Genomic DNA, 19,511 nt, shown 5'->3' with positions numbered 1-19,511 from the left:
TTGAAAACATGACCCAGAGCGTGCCCTAAAGGCTCAGAAACTAGAGGTCAAATTAAAACAACCCACAATTGGACTTTGTAAAAAAATCTCATGATTTTTAATCCAATCTTTTGGGGGGAGGGCGGGGGGAGGGTTGCAAGGACTGAGACATGGGCAGTCTTGCCTAGTGGTTGGAGCATGAATCAGCCGTCTGGAATTGGAGCCCAGGTGAGAACTGGAGGCAGAAATCAGGAACCAGAGCTGGGTTACCTGGAGTGAGGCAGGCAGGAGCAGGGCTGGGTCCAAGGCTGCAAAAAGCAGGTGCAGGCCTGGGCACAAGCAGGCACAGAAGCTATCACAGCCATGGGCAAATGATTTGAGCAGCCAGCACTGTGATGCTCGCCTCAAGACCAGGTCTGCTGATCCCTTCAGCCAGTCGGGAGGTTGGGCCACTCAGGTGGCTAAATTGGGGCCAGCTGCCCTCATTAAACTGTCTGTGGGGTTAAGCGAGCAGGGAACCAGGCTAGCTGCTGGCCCTTGCTCCTGACAGATGATTTGTGAATGGCTGGGTTTGGTGGTGCTGAAATAGCTACACTTCCCTTCGGACTTTGCCATCTCCTCTGGGCTCTGCTTCCCCACTCAGACCTGGCTGTGAGTCCCAGGAATTCCCTGGCTTGTTTCATCGCACTCTGAGCACTGCAGTGTAGGAGGCCAGCCTAATGTCTCCAGCGCTCCTGGGGAAGTGCCACGTATGTTCTGGGATGTCTCTGGAGCCTGTTTCAGGTGTGGTCCCAGCAGGGATACAGAGAGTGAGCCAGCTGCCAGAAGCCTGCTTGCACTGCTTTCCTCCAGGGTGCTACAATGCGTTGGCTCTGGATCTCTGCCCTGTTTGCAGCATTTGGGAATGACTATTTCTGCAAGCTCTGGCATGCTTCATGCAGCCCCAGAGGTTTCCACGTCACTGCTTGCTTGAGGACACCTGTTCCAACCCAAATCCAGGCAATCTCTGCAATTCCAGCTACTAACAGCCAGATTCTGGGGACACACCTGGCGCAGGCTGTCCTCTCCAGGGTGGAGTACAATGGAGGGCAGTAGGACTAAAGTTTCCATCTGCAGGCAGATCAGAGATGGACAGAGTGAAGCATGTTAGTTGCTTCCCTGTTTCAGACATACAGCAAGTAGCAGATTCACACCTCAGGAAGGGAAAAACCTGTAAACATGACACCTTCTCCCCAGCATCTATGAGCCATGTGACTTCAAGACTTTCGGAATTGTGGGTCTGGAGTACCCACTCCATGGAGAAGGGACAGGAAGGGTCACTATTCTAACTTGGAAAGAGAGAGAGATTCCAAACAATGCAATTCAACAGTATTTTATTGACTTGCTAAATGAAACAAATATTCCCAAAGGATACAAGAGAAATAAACTTTGGATATTTATCAGTGGAAGCTATAATACGACCAGCATCTGCCAAGGACTGGGCTTCCCAGTACATTTGGAAGCACTTTTAAGACCAGAAAGGATCATTATGAGTATTAAGTCTGACCTCCTGTCTAACACAGGTTGCAGGACTTCCCGGAATTTATTCCTGTTTGAACTAGAGCAGATCTTTGAAAAGAACACCCCATCTTGATTTAAAATTTCCGGTGATGGAGAATCCATCACAGGCCTTGGTAAGTTGTTCCAGTGTTTTAATGGACCTTCACTTTGCAACATATATATCTGGGAAATTAAATCATGGGAAAGCCACCTTATTGAAGAATGCTGAAAATTATTAGGACTGTTAACATTAGAGAGAAGGCACAGAAGAAGAGACCTGATAAAGACGTACAAAATAATGGCAGATCTAGGGAAGGAAGACCGAATGCTCCAGATCTCCCTGTCTCATAACACAAGAACAAGGGGATGGTCAATGAAATGGAAAGCTGTCTAGTTCAGAACTGGTTAAAGGAAATACTTTTTCCACACAATGCAAAATTAGACTGTGGAACTCACTGCCACAAGATACCACAGAGGTCAAGAGTTAATAGGATTTTTTAAATGGCCATTTCTATGGATACTGAGAGGATTCAGAGTTATAGTAGGAAGGATTACAAACAACAACAAGAGTTTTAGAAGGAATTTAAACCCTAATAGGGGTTGGGAAGCAACTTTTCCAGGCATCAGGTTGTCCCCGCACCTTTGTCTGTAAGATCTAATGCCAGTGTCAGAGGCAGAATACTGCACTAGATGGATCTTGGGTCTGATCCAGTCTGATAATTCCTGTGTTCTTCTCATGTAATGTTAGTATGTTGGACCTTTTGTTAGCATCTAGAAAATTCAGATTAATAGATTTTGAGGCCAGAAGGGACCATGAAATCATAGCCTGACCTCCTGAATAGCCCAGGCTATAGAATTTCACCCAGTTACCCCTGCACTGGGCCCAGTAGCTTGTATCTGGCTAAAGCATCTTCCAGAAAGGCACCCACTGATTTGAGGACATCACAAAATGGCGAATCGACCACTTTCCTTGATGGTTTGTTCCAATGAGATGGATCTCTGTGATAAACGTCATTCATTGACGGAAATAATTTTGGGAAGAAAATGTGAGTCATCTTTGAAGTATGGGCTGGATGAATGCACTATAAGGTGGGTAGAAAGCTGGCTAGATTGTCGGGCTCAACGGGTAGTGATCAATGGCTCCATGTCTAGTTGGCAGCCGGTGTCAAGTGGAGTGCCCCAGGGGTCGGTCCTGGGGCCGGTTTTGTTCAATATCTTCATAAATGATCTGGAGGATGGTGTGGATTGCACTCTCAGCAAATTTGCGGATGATACTAAACTGGGAGGAGTGGTAGATACGCTGGAGGGGAGGGATAAGATACAGAAGGACCTAGACAAATTGGAGGTTTGGGCCAAAAGAAATCTGATGAGGTTCAATAAGGATAAGTGCAGGGTCCTACACTTAGGATGGAAGAATCCAATGCACCGCTACAGACTAGGGACCGAATGGCTAGGCAGCAGTTCTGCGGAAAAGGACCTAGGGGTGACAGTGGACGAGAAGCTGGATATGAGTCAGCAGTGTGCCCTTGTTGCCAAGAAGGCCAATGGCATTTTGGGATGTATAAGTAGGGGCATAGCGAGCAGATCGAGGGACGTGATCGTTCCCCTCTATTCGACACTGGTGAGGCCTCATCTGGAGTACTGTGTCCAGTTTTGGGCCCCACACTACAAGAAGGATGTGGATAAATTGGAGAGAGTCCAGCGAAGGGCAACAAAAATGATTAGGAGTCTAGAGCACATGACTTATGAGGAGAGGCTGAGGGAGCTGGGATTGTTTAGTCTGCAGAAGAGAAGAATGAGGGGGGATTTGATAGCTGCTTTCAACTACCTGAAAGGGGGTTCCAAAGAGGATGGCTCTAGACTGTTCTCAATGGTAGCAGATGACAGAACAAGGAGTAATGGTCTCAAGTTGCAATGGGGGAGGTTTAGATTGGATATTAGGAAAAACTTTTTCACTAAGAGGGTGGTGAAACACTGGAATGCGTTACCTAGGGAGGTGGTAGAATCTCCTTCCTTAGAGGTTTTTAAGGTCAGGCTTGACAAAGCCCTGGCTGGGATGATTTAACTGGGAATTGGTCCTGCTTCGAGCAGGGGGTTGGACTAGATGACCTTCTGGGGTCCCTTCCAACCCTGATATTCTATGATTCTATGATTCTATGAAGATTGTTTCAGTGTTCCGTATTCCACGTATATTTTCACCTGTGGCTTCTGCTTCCTTCTGCCAAACACTGATAGTTACATTTGCATCAGTAACTGATAAAGACGGGAAGCATCCCAAGCATCCATCACATTTAAATAAAAACTATTGTGACAGGATCCCCGGGATGCAGCCTAGGACTATGGGACCACTGTGCCCCCTTCACTCTGCAGCCTGGGCTCTCTCTCAGAATGCTTTGCTAGTGACAAGCAGCAAACCCCTCCAGGTGCTGTGATCACTCAGCACAACAGCATGTGGAGTCCCACACCCAGCTAGAGTGCAGGAATGCTCCCAGAGCCGGTCATGAATCACTCCGAGAAAGGCATAAAGCAAATCCCCCCCAGCTCCCATCCTTGTATCTCAGGAATGTACTGTCTTGCACTGCTCAAGATGAGCAATGCAGATTTATTAATTGGTTCACCACTTCATCAGTGGAAAGTGGATATAGACCAGCCTTTGTAAACCTGAGCAGATTTACAAAACACTTCAGGCAAACTCATTGGTAAAGATAAACAGTAAAACAAGTTTATTGACTGCAAAAGATAGATTTTAAGTGATTATAAATGATAGGCAAAAAGTCAGAGTTAGTTACCAAAAGAAAAGAAAATGTAAGCACACAGTCTAAACTCTCAACCCTATTAGACTGGCCAAAATCTAGATTAAGCAGTTTTTCTCACCCCACTGAATATTGCAGTTCATAATACATAGGTTTCACCTTTGAAACCTAGGCCAGTCTCCTGGTGGAATCTTCAGTCTTCTCAGTGCCCTTGTTGCTTTCAGCATAGGTGTGGGGAGCAGAAAAGGCTAAGCATGGGGCCCCGTGTTCTGTTTTATACCCTTAGTCCCATGTGCTTGGAGAACAAAAGTGCAGGCATGTCTGGTGGACATTGCTATGTCCCCAGGCAAGGTTGAGCGATTTCTCTGGTGTGGCCTTGCGCCAATGAGTCATTGAATTGTAGCTCCCTGGCTGGACAATGGCTGGTGATGCTTGTTCAGCACCCACCCGGGTGTTGGTTACCTCCCTTGTCATTGTCTCTGGAGAGCTAGTATCTGGGTGCCTCCCAAATCCACAGCATATTTTAGTGACAACCATACAACACAATCTCATAACTTCATATGCACTAATAATAAACATATTTAGATAGAACAGTGGCTTTCAGCAGATCATAACCTTTCCCCTGATACCTCACATGGCATGCTTTATGTGAAATATCACAATTATATATAAATGATGAATATGGGGGTTATAGGGCGCTCTCCTGACCTATGTTTTCCTTGATATAGCTTGAGCTACATAGGTGCACACAAAAAGAGTCTGAGCTTTCGATCAACCAGCTTCATTAGCTCAGTGCTTTCCGTTTCAAAACCTGTATCTACTGCAGGGGAGAAAATGTTTGCTTTGATTTGGAAGCTCAAGCTTTTCTTGGATCACAATATTGTGAATAAAGGGCAGAGGGGTGAAGGTCGAGGCAATCAGATGGTGGAGTCTGCCCCCCCGATTTTCACTGTAATGCTGTGTTGTGGTATTTCACTGTGCATGCATCTTGCACCTCTGTACTCAAGGTGTTACTTTATTTTGCCACTGTTTTGAGGAATAGGGGGTCACTGTCTGATTTTCTAATGTAGGAGCCCAAGTGATCAGAAGATATTTGGGGGAATTATTGTTTCCTTTTGAATTTTGTCTGTGCTGTTTGTCGTTAACTAAGATTGTATTGGCTGTTGAAGTAAAATGGACAAAGAAAGAGATATGGTAGGTCCTCTTTGACATGGCTGTGAACTAATAGGTCAAGATCTCTTATTACTCTTCAAGATCCTCAGTGGAATTAGCCCAAGATACGTCACAGAGCCTCCATTTTTCCATGGTTGCTCCTCTTGAGAGCCAAGTTCCTCAAAACTATGGAACCATACATTCTGAAGGAGAATGGCGCATGTCTGCTGGACAGGCTGGAAATCCCTCCCACAGGAGGAAGGGATGACCATGAAGCTCACGGTCTTCAGAACAAAGAGTTAAATTATTTCTTCAGCTTCCACAGCCAAAATCGAACCAAGGACTAGAAATCTGACAAGTACTGAGACCACTGCCTAGCGTGGTGACCAATATTGTCTCATTGTTTCCTTGTAGTCCCCCATCTGTCTCTGTCCCTCTGTTGTGTCTTTTCTCTTCTATTTACATTGTCAGCTCTTTGGGGCAGGGACCATCTATTTGTTCTGTTTGTACAACGTCTACCACAATGGGCTCCTGACCCGCAAGTGGGGCTCACAGCCATGCCCCATCTTTTTAACAAAAGAAATATTAGTGCAGAATTCATGTCCTCCACAAATTCCCCCCAGCCCCCCTCAGAATAATGCATTGTCAGGGAGGTGCTGCAATTACACCTTTCACCCACCAGGGGCTTCTGTGGCGTCAGAAGAGAGGGCAGCTGGCTCACCCTTGGAGCAGCCAGGCGCAGAGATGGAGGGGGCATTTTGGCCTTGCCCCCCTCCCCCACTTCTACATAGGTTCTGGCACCCTTGGCTCACAGGCGCTACCCCAATTAAAATAACGAATGATAATAGTAAAGTAGAAAGAGGAGAAGACAAGAGAGAAGGAGGGGGAAAAAGCCAAAGTCCCCACTGATTTGGGGAAGTAGGAAGAATTAGGCCATTGGTCTATTTTGATTATGACAAGAACTGGTTTAAATTATTTCAATTACTTTTTCATTGAGGTTTCAGTTACATTTTGTGGAAAAAATCATGTTAATTTTTTCAGATTTTGACAGGATTTTGAAACAAACAAAAAATCCAAAACTCTTTGTTTCATGATTGTGGGAGAAAATCCCCTTTCCTTTCACTTTAAAAAACAACACTGCTTTTATTCACCTGGGTAAAAAAAGGAGAAAAAATAGAGAAAGCGGGACATTTCCCACCAAAACAATAAGTAATGTTATTGAAAAATTTAATTTCAATTTTTTGTCAAGAAATGAACGATACAGAACAAACCGTTTTTTAAAATTTTCATTCAATATATTTACCTTATACTGACCAATGCTAGTTCTGACATTTGTGTAGGGAACTCAGCACAGTGTGTAAGAATTATAATTAATAATAATAATGCCTAGCTCTTACATAGACATGGTGGGTGAGTTAATTTCTTTTATTAGACCAACTTCTGCTGGTGAAGATATTGCCTCACCCCTGTGCTAGGCCTCACCACTGCGTATAGCTCTCGTATAGTGCATTTCATCTGTGGATCTCAAAACGCTTTCCAGTTTTTAATGCATTTATCCTCACAACACCCATGTGAGGTAGGGAGGTGTTATTATCCCTCATTTACAAATGGGGGAGCTGAAGCACAGAGCGGGGTGGTACTTTGCATAGGCCAATGGGACGATGGAGTACCCCTGCAGAGACTGTCATTGACTTGAGTGGCAGAGGAAGGCCGAGCATACCTCTCAACCCTCCACCCCGCCAGTATGTGACACCAGCAATTGTAATATATGAAAAGGAACCAAAATATGTGGAACACCTGGGTTTGGTTGTGCCTCATGCCCTAATTAACTGATTGTAATGTTCTTTTAATTATAAAACCTGTTTTTAAAGCTTATCTTCTCACTGTGACAATTATAAACCTGTTTCTTTTAAAACAGAAAACTGGGAAAACAACTTATATTCTAGCCAACTATGACAGCTCCCCTCCATGGGTTATTTTAGGCCTTGAGCTCTGGGCTGCCAATCCCCAGCACAACGCACTACTGCTTCATACATGAGTAATTGTCATTTGTGGGGAGCAGCCACTAGAGGTGGATTGGACACACACTTTACCAGTGGATTATCGAACAGTTTGCTAGACGGCAGTATAATCTTGCAGATCAGGATTCCAAGAGTCTAGCCCTGATTCTGGCACAGTAGTGTAGTGGTTCGATGAGGTGCTGTATTGAAGTGTCAGAAGAAGAGGTGCTGGAGCAAACTGATATTTTTAAGTAACAAATCACCAGGCCCAGATGATCCAGCCATATGGTCTGAAGGAGTTCAAGTATGAAATGGCTGAGCTGCTAGCAAAGATATGTGATAGCTCATAAAAAGAACTACTGTACCAGAGGACTGGAGGATGGTAAATGCTGTACAGTAGAACCTCAGAGTTATAAACACCTCGGGAGTGGAGGTTGTTCGGAGCTCTGAAATGTTCATTACTCTGAAGAAAACGTTCTGGTAGTTCTTTCAAAAGTTTACAACCGAACATTAACTTAATACAGCTGTGAAACTTTACTATGCAGAAGAAAAATGCTGCTTTCCTTTTTTTTTTTTTAGTAATTTGCGTTTAACACAGTACTGTACTGTATTTGCCTTTTTTTTTTTTTTTTGTCTCTGCTGCTGCCTGATTGCGTATTTCCGGTTCCCAATGAGGTGTGTGGTGGACGGGTCAGTTCGTAACTCTGGCGTTTGTTACTCTGAGGTTCTACTGTATCTGTATTTAAGAAAGGCTCTAGGGGTGAGCTGGGGAATGACAGACCAGTGAACCATACATCATCTGTATCTGATAATTTTGTTGAAATTATAACTAAAATTAGAAGAATAAAACACCTGGAAGATTATGATATGATAGGGTCTAACCAATATGGTTTCTGTAAAGGGAAATTTTGTCTTAGATTGTCAGCTCTTCGGAGCAGGGACTGTTTTTTTGTTCGGTGCTTGTCCAGCGTCTGGCACCGTGATCCATGGCTAGGCGCTATGGGGATATAAATAATAATCTGTTAGAAGTCAGGTAAAGGAAAACCACTGACATAATGTATTTATATTTTTAAAAGGCCTTTCACAAAGTACTTCAGAAGAGGCTACATCATCATGGGGTGAGAAGAAAACTTTTGTGGAGGTGGATCAAAAACTGGCTAGAAAAGAGGAAACAAAGAATAGGAACAAATGACCAATTTTCATCATGGCAAAAGGTTAATAGCAGGGACCACAAGGTACCGTATTAGGTCCAGTTTTGTTTAATATATTTATTATTTAGCAAGTGAGGTAGCAAAATTTGCAGCTGACACAAAGTTGTTTAGGTTAGTCAGAATCAGAAAGAACTGTGGGGAAATTCAGAGAGACGAAACCAAACTAGGTGAATGGGTAACATGATGGCAGATGAAGTTCCATGTTGATGATGTAAAGTAATGCACATTGGAGGAAAACATTTGACACTGAAAGGCAACTGATTCAAAACTGAGCAAATACTGTGGAACTCACCGACACAGGATATCATGGGTGCCAAGAATTTAGTAAGATTCAAAGGCGGACTGGATGTTTATATTGATAACAACACCAAGAGTTATAACAGTTAATGCAAACTAAGAGTTTTGGAAGAGATATACAATCTCATGTTTCAAGGTTCAAACACATCTCTAATGCTTTGGGAGATCAGGAACCAGGTTTTCCTGGGAGACAGATTACACCACATCTTTCAACTGTGCCTTGCACTTTCCTCTGAAGAATCTGGTCCTGGTCCCTGTCAGAGCCAGGATACTAGACTAGATGGATCACGGGTCTGATCCAGTCTGGCAATTCCTATGGCTATGTAACCAAAGCCCATTTAAAGTGACTGAATGGCTAAATCGTGGCGTTATCCTATTACAGACCTGAGTTCTTGTCCTACCTCTGCCTGAAGTTACCTTCTGCAACATCTTTCCTAGTCCAGAGCTTAACTACTCTTATAGTTAGAATTTTTTTTCCTACTATCTAACCTAAACCTTTCTTGCTAATGATTAAGCCCATTACTTTTGTCCTACCTTCAGTGGCCATAAAGAACCATTGGCCACCATCCTCTTTACAACAGTCCTTAACATATTTGAAGACAGTTATCAGTCCGCTTCCCTCAAAACTAAACATGCCCCGTTGTTTTTAACTTTTTAACCTTTCCTCATAGGTCAGATTTTCTAAACATGAGATCATTTTTGTTGCCCTGCTCTGGACTCTCTCCAGTTTGTCCACGTTTTCCCAAAGTGTGGTACCCAGAATTGGACACCGTAGTCCAGCTGAGCCCTCACCAGTGCCAAGAAGAGTGGGACAGTTACCTTACATGCTACACTCATTAATACACCCCAGAATGATGAGCCTCTTTTGCAGCAGCATCAGATTGCTGACACATGTTCCTTTTGTGATCCACTATAACCCCCTCCCAAGCCTTTCTAGCCATATTACCACCTAGCCAGTTATTCCCCATGCTGTAGTTCTGCATTTGATTTTTCCTTCCTAAGTGCACTTGTCTTTACTGAATTTCATCTTGTTGAATTCAGACCAATTCTCCAATTTATCAAGGTCCTTTTCAGTTCTATCCCTGTCCCCCAAAGTGCTTGCAACCCCTCCCAGCTTGGTGTCCTCTGCATATTTTATAAGCAAATGCTCCACACCATTATCCAAGTAATTAATTTAAATATTAAATAATACTAGGCCCAGGACTGATCCCTGTGGAACCCCATGCCCTCCCAGTTTGACAGCGATCCTTTGAGAACTACTCTTTGAGTACGGTCTTTCAATCAGTTGTGCACCCACCTTATACTCATTTCATTGATACTAGACTGTCTTGTGGGACTGTGTCAAAAGCCATAGCACATCTACTGCTTCGCCCAATAGTTTGGGACTCATGGCTACCTGGGTTCCAGCTCACTGCACGTTGCTGTAGGGTACAGGTTGAGCATAAAGGGAAGAAGGAGGATCCTGGGAACTACAGGCCAGTCAGCCTCACCTCAGTCCCTGGAAAATTCATGGAGCAGGTCCTCAAGGAATCAATTCTGAAGCACTTAGAGGAGAGGAAAGTGATCAGGAACAGTCAGCATGGATTCACCAAGGGCAAGTCATGCCTGACTAATCTAATTGCCTTCTATGACGCGATAACTGGCTCTGTGGATGAGGGGAAAGCGGTGGACGTGTTGTTCCTTGACTTTAGCAAAGCTTTTGACACGGTCTCCCACAGTATTCTTGCCAGCAAGTCAAAGAAATATGGGCTGGATGAATGGACTATAAGGTGGATAGAAAGTTGGCTAAATTGTCGGGCTCAACGGGTAGTGATCAATGGCTCCATGTCTAGTTGGCAGCCGGTATCAAGCGGAGTGCCCCAACGGTCGGTCCTGGGGCCGGTTTTGTTCAATATCTTCATAAATGATCTGGAGGATGGTGTGGATTGCACCCTCAGCAAGTTTGCAGATGACACTAAACTGGGAGGAGAGGTAAATACGCTGGAGGGTAGGGATAGGACACAGAGGGACCTAGACAAATTGGAGGATTGGGCCAAAAGAAATCTGATGAGGTTCAACAAGGACAAGTGCAGAGTCTTGCACTTAGGACGGAAGAATCCCATGCACCGCTACAGACTAGGGACCGAATGGCTCGGCAGCAGTTCTGCAGAAAAGGACCTAGGGGTGACAGTGGACGAGAAGCTGGATATGAGTCAACAGTGTGCCCTTGTTGCCAAGAAGGCCAATGGCATTTTGGGCTGTATAAGTAGGGGCATTGCCAGCAGATCGAGGGATGTGATCGTTCCCCTCTATTCGGCATTGGTGAGGCCTCATCTGGAGTACTGTGTCCAGTTTTGGGCCCCACACCACACGAAGGATGTGGAAAAATTGGAAAGCGTCCAGCGGAGGGCAACAAAAATGATTAGGGGACTGGAACACATGACTTATGAGGAGAGGCTGAGGGAACTGGGATTGTTTAGTCTGCGGAAGAGAAGAATAAGGGGGGATTTGATAGCTGCTTTCAACTACCTGAAAGGGGGTTCAAAGAGGATGGATCTAGACTGTTCTCAGTGGTAGCTGATGACAGAACAAGGAGTAATGGTCTCAAGTTGCAGTGGGGGAGGTCTAGGTTGGATATTAGGAAAAACTTTTTCACTAGGAGGGTGGTGAAACACTGAAATGCGTTACCTAGGGAGGTGGTGGAATCTCCTTCCTTAGATATTTTTAAGGTGAGGCTTGACAAAGCCCTAGCTGGGATGATTTAGTTGGGGATCGGTCCTGCTTTGAGCAGGGGGTTGGACTAGATGACCTCCTGAGGTCCCTTCCAACCCTGATATTCTATGATTCTATGATTCATAGCCTGCCTTTGTGGCAGAGACAGCCTGATTCAGCCTAAATGTGGAACCATGCTGCAAAATCCAGTACACCTGAGAGGTGTACCTGCGTGAGTTGTGCAGGGGAGGAACAGAGCTGGAAAGCGGGTAGTAGTGAGGTGTGGGGAAGGACACTTGCAGGAGGTGCGTGTATGGTAGAAGTGCTGGCCGGAAGGTGATGCTTACAGGGGCTATGTGGGGGGATAGCTGGGCAGAGAGAGAACACTGGTAGGGGTTGTGTTGGGGGTAATTAGAGGAACTGGCCTGGGGGAGGAGACATTTGTAGGCAGCTGGCAGTGCAGGGATTGGGAGGAGTATGCTTGGCTGCAAGAGCTCAGCAGGACGGGGTGGGAGAGGTAGCAGTGGGGGGGAGGAGGGGTGCAGAGAGGGTTAAATTGGTGCGGGGTGAGCAAGAGGGGGCATTTGCAGATGATCATCTGCTGGGTGGAGGGCACTTATAGGAACGGGGGTGATGGTAGCAATGTCGGGGAGGCACTTGGGGGAAGCAACGCTGGGGGATCAGTAGCAGCACAGGGGCAGGAGTTGGGGGTAGCAGTATAGGGAGACAGGGCAGTGGGGGATAATTTGCGGGGCTCGGTGTGATAGCTGTATCAGGGTGCACTGGGGGGGAGCAATGCAGGGGCAGAGCTGTGGGGGGCTCTGTCAGGAGCTGGGAGTCCCAGCCCTAGGAGTGCGGGTCTGTGCTAGGGGCTGGGGGTCCCAGCCCCATGGGGCAGGGCAATGTGAGGAGCCGGGGAACCCAGCCCCAAGGAGGCGAGCTGGGGGGACTATGAGAGGAGCTGAGGGGCCCAGCCCCGGGGGGCTGGGCTGTGTGGGGGCTGTGTGATGAGCTGGGGGTCCCAGCCAGGTCTGGTTAGGCTGGGGAGCAGCTGTGTGAGGAGCTGGGGGTCCCATCCCTGGGGGGTGGGCTGTGTGAGGAGCTGGGGATCCCAGCCCCGGCAGGTAGGGCCATGGGGGGCTGTAACAGGAGCTGGGGGTCCCAGCCCAGGGGGATGGGACTGTGGGGGGCCTGTGAGAGGAGCTGGAAGTCCCAGCATTTGGGGGGCTTTGTGAGGAGCTGGGGGTCCCAGCACGGGGGTGGCCGGGCTGTGAGAATAGCTGGGGGGTCCGGGCCCAGGGGGGTGGGGCGGTGAGGAGCTAGGGTCCGAGCCAGGGGGGCTGTGAGGAGCTGGGGTTCCTGGCCCGGGGGGGCGGGGCTGTGAGGAGCTGGGGGTCCAGCACTAGGGGGCTGTGGGAGGAACTGGGGGTTCCAGACCCTGGGAGGCAGAGGGCACGGGGGGGCTGTGAGCACGGCAGGAAAGGAGGGGCTGTGGGGGGGATCTCGGGGTCCGGGCCCGGGGGGGCAGGGCTGTGAGGGGAGCTGGGGGTCCCGGGGCTGGGGGGGGGATCTGGGGGTCCCGGCTCGGGGGGGCTGTGAGGGGAGCTGGGGGTCCCGGCCCGGGGGGGCGGGGCTGTGTGAGGAGCTGGGGGTCCCGGATCGGGGGGGCTGTGAGGGGATCTGGGGGTCCCGGCCCGGGGGGGGGGCGGGGCTGTGTGAGGAGCTGGGGGTCCCGGCCCGGGGGGGGGGGGTGAGGGGAGCTGGGGGTCCCGCCCCGGCCGGTGTCAGCTTGCAGCGGGAGCTCCACCCCCCCGGCCGCCCGCCCCCCCGACCCCCCCGGCGGCGGGAGGGAGGGAGCGAGGGGCCGGCCCCGCCGGCGGGGGAGCGGGAGGGGGAGGCAGCCGCGCCCGCCGCCCGCCCGCTGCCCGCTCCGCACTCGGCCGGCGCCGCGCCTCGAAGTTGGGCGGGCCGGGCGCACCATGCCCCAGCTGCCGCCCGCGGGCGGCGACGACCTGGGCGCCCCGGACGAGCTGATCCCCTTCCAGGACGAGGGCGACGAGCAGGACAAGGGCGCGGGGCGCGGCTCGGCCCACGGGGACCTGGACGAGCTCAAGTCCTCGCTGGTCCACGAGTCCGAGAACCGCCGCGCCAGCGCCTCGGGCTCCGACTCGGAGGTGAGGGGCCGGGGGGCCCGGGGGCGGGGGGCGCCGGGGGGCTCGGGGCAGCGCTCACCCCTCTCCCCTTTGTGTCTCCCCGCAGGCGGAGCGGCCGCCGCCGCCGCAGCCCCGCGAAAGTTTCCAGAAGCCGCGGGACTATCTCGCCGAAGGTACCGACCCCTGCCCGGCCCCCTGCTCCCCCCGGGGCCTCGGCCCCTAGCCCCCCAGCCCGCCCCCCTGGGGTGCCTGCCCCCGCTGCTCCCCCCGGGGCCCCTGTCCCGGCCCTCTGCCCCCCAGCCCGCCCCCCTGGGGTGCCTGCCCCCGCTGCTGCCCCCGGGGCCCCTGTCCCGCCCCTCTGCCCCCCAACCCGCCCCCGCCCCCCTGGGATCCCCGCCGCTCCCCTCGGGGCCCCTGCCCCCGGCCCCCGCCCCCCTGGGGCTTCCTCCTGGGATCCCTGTCCCCCGCTGCTCCCCTCGGGGCCGCCCCCCTGCCCCCCCAACCCGCCCCCTCCCCCCTGGGGTCTCTGCTCCCTTTGCTTCCCCCGGGGCCCCTGTCCCGGCCCTCTACCCCCAACCCGCCCCCCTGGGATCCCTGTCCCCGCTGCTCCCCCTGTCCCCGCCCCCCTGGGATCCCTGCTCCCTCTGCTTCCGCCGGGGCCCCGTCCCGGCCCTCTGCCCCCCAACCCGACCCCCTGGGGCTTCCCTCTGGGATCCTGCCCTTCCCTAGCCTGCCCCCTCTGCTCCCCCTGTCCCGTGCCCCTTTCCCCAGCCCTCTTCCCACCCCTTCTGCTCTCTTCCCTCCCCAGTTACCCCTGCCCGCTTGCCCCCCTTCAGCTCCTTCACTCCCCTGCTCCCCACTTCCCAGCCCCATGCGCCTGTGCTCACCCTCCCTCCGCTTCCCTTTCCCCCTGGATCCCCCTCTCCGGGGCCGCCCCCGGCAGTTCGCCTTGGACGGGAAGTTTCCCTCGGGTCCCTGCGCGGCTCAGGGTCCCAGCCCCGGCCTGGAGGATCCCCCAGCCCTGCAGCCCTCCGTGGTGTTTACATCCTTCGGATACTTGCAGACGCTTAGCAAGACTTTTAACCTCTTTGTTTTCTTCGTCCGTGTCCGTCGCCCGCCCTCAGACTCTCTCCTCCTCCCCCCTGCTTACCCACCCCTTCCTCCCTGAGCTAGGCTTACTCCAGGGAAGTAACCTGAGTGTAGATACTGGAGTTAACTCTGCAGTGAAGACCTATTTCCCCCCCTTCTCTCCACCCCAGCTTTAACAACTTCAGCCGCTTCTACCATCTTCCCACTCCCCGGGCCCTTGGCCTGCTCCCAGCCCCACCCTTGTGAAAGCCCCTGGCTGAGCCTTTTCTTTTCTCCCCAGTAGTGAGAAGACAGCAAGATGGAGGTTTCTTTAAGGGGCCCCCATATCCAGGTTACCCCTTCCTGATGATCCCAGAGCTGGGCAGTCCCTACCTGCCCAACGGAGCCCTGTCCCCTGGCGGTGCTCGCACAGTAAGTGCTGCTCACTTTGGTTTGGCCCCTCTGCTGTCAGGAGAACTCCTTTCTCCCTGCAGACACTGTTCAGCTGTTCTTTCACCCTCGCTGAGGAGAGACCCCTGATGTCCAGGGACAGTGTATGTGGTCTGGGGGGCGGCTTTTGCTGTCTTGCAGAGTAGAAATGTCTGCTCTGACTCTTGTTTTGCGGCGTTGATTGCATAAAAGTGATCTTTTGTAAAGTAGCTTGAGGCTGCATTCTCATCCTACTGATCTGACAGCATGAGTGCTGGGGAGACTGCCCCTGTGGTGAAGTTAGATTGTTTTATTTGGAAGCTGAAGAGATGAGTTGGGTGGTTTTTCGTATCCTCATTCGTTTCCATGGGGTGCATACGCTCCTCTTCACAAAGCGAGACCTCTAAAGAATTGGCAGGGATGAGGAAAGTGGCAGAGTTTTGCTCCCTGATTCATTCTTCCTCCTTCCTGGGTTGATCATTCAAGCTGATGCAGGCAGCGTGTAATACCCTAGTAGATCCCCACTAAAGTCAAGGTCCATCCCATGAGGATCAGTTTGTAAGGTTGGGGCCCAAACTTGTCCCTATTGCTCTTTAGGAGTTATACGTTGTCAGGTTAATGATCATATATTTGAAACAAACACGCACATGCCCTAGTTTATTTGACTGATATCACCTTAGATTATGAAAATAGAACTCCAGAATATCAAATCTAATTTTCCTTCTTTGATGTTGTTTGTTCACTTTTTGCATTTCTCTCAGCTTGGAAGGTGAAAATAAGCCCCTTTCACTGGCTGACCTGCAGTTTCATTGGGGGTGAGGCCCATGTTTTCATGCTGTGACCCCAATCCTGCAATTGAATGGGCAAGGGAAGACCAAGTGACTTCACTGGGATGGCACAGGGGCTCCTGTGCCGATCTGATTGCACGATTGGGGCCTCTGTATCATGCTCCTGCTTTGAGCAGGGGGTTGGACTAGATGACCTCCTGAGGTCCCTTCCAACCCTGATATTCTGTGATTCAATGTTAAGAAGCCCTTTGGGGGCTATTGTAATACAAATGATAATGCATTAGTACTATGCTGTGACGCTTGGGTTGCAAACATTGCTCAGGAACGTTTGCTTTAAAATTGAAGATTCCAATGCTGCAATTTGTTGCTCATACGTGGATTTCTGTGCCTGCGCAGACCCCCAGTGTCTTTAATGGGGGCGGCCCATGTGGACACAGCAGTCTGCCTGTGTGTGACAAATTGCAGGGTCAGGGCCGTGGTGTGTGTTTTGTAATTTCATGGAGTCGTTTCTCTTGGATCTGAGTGTTTGTAAAAACTTTTTTTTACCACACAGGCACAAAAAATAAGGGATAGACTTGACTTGACAGTGTCTCTTTAATGAATATTTGAGGGGAAAATCCGAGATTCTCACTCGGTGGTGTATTTGTTTTGCTTAACTACTTTCAGAGCAAGACCCCCCCCCCCCCGGGTCTTATCTGCTGGGGTGGAGCAGTTGATTCTGCAATAACTTTAAGTTCCACGCAAAAGAAACGTGCGTGCTGTTTGATTTCTGACTCCTGCCGTTTAAAACTTGAATGTAAATTCTGGATGGAAAACTAATAAAGAATCCAGTGGGGAGCCCTGTTACATGTGTAAACCTGAGAAACCTGACCATGGTTTTCTTCTGTTTGCCCTGCTTTTCTCATTTAAAGGGATCTCTAAGACTTTTTAAAGCTGTTAATGGGCTGACATTGTCTGTCTCTCCATCAGCGTTTAAAGAAGTGATTAAGCAAATTGACCAAGCGTTAGACAGAGTGCAAATGAGAGCAAATTGGAATTCCCCAGAACACAAACCAATGCCCCATCCCCAAATCCTTCTCTGCCCTCAGGAGCTCATTGTGTTCCGGTGGCCATTAGAGGTTCCCTGCCTGCATGCTTATCCCCAAACAGGAACCTATTATTATCCTTTCCTTGGTGAGGTGCACACCTTATCAATGATCAGTGCCCTCCTCTGGGCTTCTGATTTAATTCTGGAACTTTTGTCGTTTAAGGTGAAGGGCCTGAACAAGATAAATGTGATGCCTGATTGGCTCTTAATAATGATTAAGAGAAGCCTGAGAAACTTTCCCAGCAGAACCGGTTAATTCTGCTGTCATCGTGCTTTTCAGCAATTGGAAGCTGCTCTATTCACTTGTGGCATTAAAACATACCTGGGGCATGGATGGCTTGTTTCCTTGTATGCCTGAAAGCAACTGGCACAAGGACTTGTACAAATAATGCTCTAAACTAATAGGGTTAGTTAGCATTGAAGGCTTCTCAATTCTTGTATGTTTTATTGCTTTGAAACAAAATGCTTTTAGTGACGTCCACTGTTCGGCCAGGTTTTAATGAATCCATTATTCACACTTGCCTTTGCTAAATTATTGATAGGAGGATTTTACATGCATTTCTACGAAGAGAACATAGAAGAAGATATTGTTCCTTTAAGCTGTGACTTAAATTAATGCTAGCTTGTTTACACCTATCTCTAAAATACGTTATCTAAAACCAGCTGGCTTGAACAATCATTTAGTGTTAAATGATGTTTGAATTATTAGCCATTTGGTTGTTTGTTCATTAACATGGGTCAATACTGCATTCAGCTGTATGACATAACTGTATTTTAATTATACAGTTACTGATAATTAGGCATTAGAACTTTTGGGCTTTCATTTAGATCTTAACAGCTAGACTGTACTTGCCTCGAGGGCATGATTATACAAATATGCCTGTGTGGCAGACAGTTGTGTGATGGGTAAAGGTTATAGTTGCAGTTTGTCACCGTTATTTGTATTAATAAATTTCACAGATGATACTTGATTGGGAGGAATTGCAAATACCAGTGAGGACTAAGAAATAATAAAAAGGGACCAAGTAAGATTAGAAACATTAGCCATAAAATAATTAATACTTTTATTTAATAAATCTTGGAATACTGGGGAAATTCAAGAAGACCAGAAGCGAGCTAATGTGTCCATATTTTAAAAGGGTAAACAGGATAACCTGGGTAATTATAGGCCTGTTAGCCTGACATCGATCTCAGACAAAATAATGGAACAGCAGTATGTGACTTTGGGTACGTCTACGCTACCCGCCGGATTGGCGGGCAGCGATCGATCCAGCAGGGGTCGATTTATCACGTCTAGTCTAGATGCGATAAATCGACCCCCGAGCGCTCTCCCCTCGACTCCTGTACTCACCCGCTGCGAGAAGCGCAGGCGGAGTCGATGGGGGAGTGGCAGCAGTCGACTCACCGCGGTGAAGACACCACGGTAAGTCGATCAACTTAGATCAATTCTCTCCCCCCCGAGTGTAGACTAGGCGTCAATCAAAAAAGAACGAAGGGATGGTCATATAACTAAGGCTGGTAAAGAGGGCTACTTAGCTGAAGACCACCTCTTTTCCAACTTGATACAATTTTTTAGTGGGACTACAAGTGGTTGATAAAGGTAACTGTGTTGATGTAATATGCTTGGACTTCTTTTAGGCATTTGACTTAGTACTATGCAACATTTTGACTAAAAAACTAGCATTGTTCAAAACCAGTGCAGCACGTGTGTTTAAAAACAGGTTGACAGATCTCAAGACATATTTGTTAATGGGGAATAATAATTGAATGGGGGTATTCTGATGGGGTTCAGCAGGGACTTCTCATACAGGATTAGGTTGAGGATGTTTTTATCAGATATCTGGAAGAAAATATAAAATTTCATGTAAAGTTTGCAAATGTGACTAATATTGGTGGGGCGGTAAATGATGATGAGGGCAGGTCACTGATACAGAGTGATCTGGATTTTTTTGGTAAGCTTGACACAATCAAATACAATTCAGCCAAATGCATGATACATCTAGGGACAGAGAAAGGAGATCATGCTTACAGAATGGGAACTGCATCTTAGAGAGCAGTGATTCTGAAACAGACTTGGGGTGATGGTGAACCACCAAATGAACTTCAGCTCCCAGTGTGATGCTGTAGCTAAGGGCTTGTCTACATTACCCGTCTAGACGCGATAAATTGACCGCCGAGCGCTCTCCCGTCAACTCCAGTACTCCACCAGGGCGAGAGGCGCAGGCGGAGTCAATGGGAGAGGGTCAGCCGTTGACTTACCGCAGTGAAGACCCCACGTAAGTAGATCTAAGTACATCGACTTCAGCTACGTTATTCCTGGGATGCATATGTAGGGGAACAATGAGGTAGTGTATCTATGTATAC

The 19,511-nt window shown here is 48.9% G+C and overlaps 1 protein-coding gene across 4 annotated transcripts in view; it reads left to right on the top strand.

The window, feature by feature from the left end:
* Positions 1-13,513: 13,513 nt before the first annotated feature.
* The window catches only part of TCF7L1 (transcription factor 7 like 1), a 102,015-nt gene continuing 96,017 nt past the window's right edge, over positions 13,514-19,511 (top strand). For 2 of the 4 annotated variants that reach the window (XM_043536429.1, XM_037886425.2), the window contains exons 1-3: positions 13,519-13,796; positions 13,882-13,948; positions 15,145-15,275. In XM_043536429.1, coding sequence (XP_043392364.1) covers positions 13,602-13,796; positions 13,882-13,948; positions 15,145-15,275 — 393 coding nt within the window. In that variant the 5' untranslated portion in view covers positions 13,519-13,601. Of the gene's footprint in view, positions 13,797-13,881; positions 13,949-15,144; positions 15,276-19,511 lie in introns of all 4 variants that reach the window. The other 2 variants (XM_037886427.2, XM_043536428.1) reach the window with 2 other exon arrangements.

The sequence above is a fragment of the Chelonia mydas genome, chromosome 26 (genome assembly GCF_015237465.2).
Source record: "Chelonia mydas isolate rCheMyd1 chromosome 26, rCheMyd1.pri.v2, whole genome shotgun sequence".
Classification (NCBI taxonomy): domain Eukaryota; kingdom Metazoa; phylum Chordata; order Testudines; family Cheloniidae; genus Chelonia; species Chelonia mydas.
The sequence above is the reverse complement of the archived record's forward strand: the minus strand, read 5'-3'. Positions and strand labels throughout refer to the sequence as shown.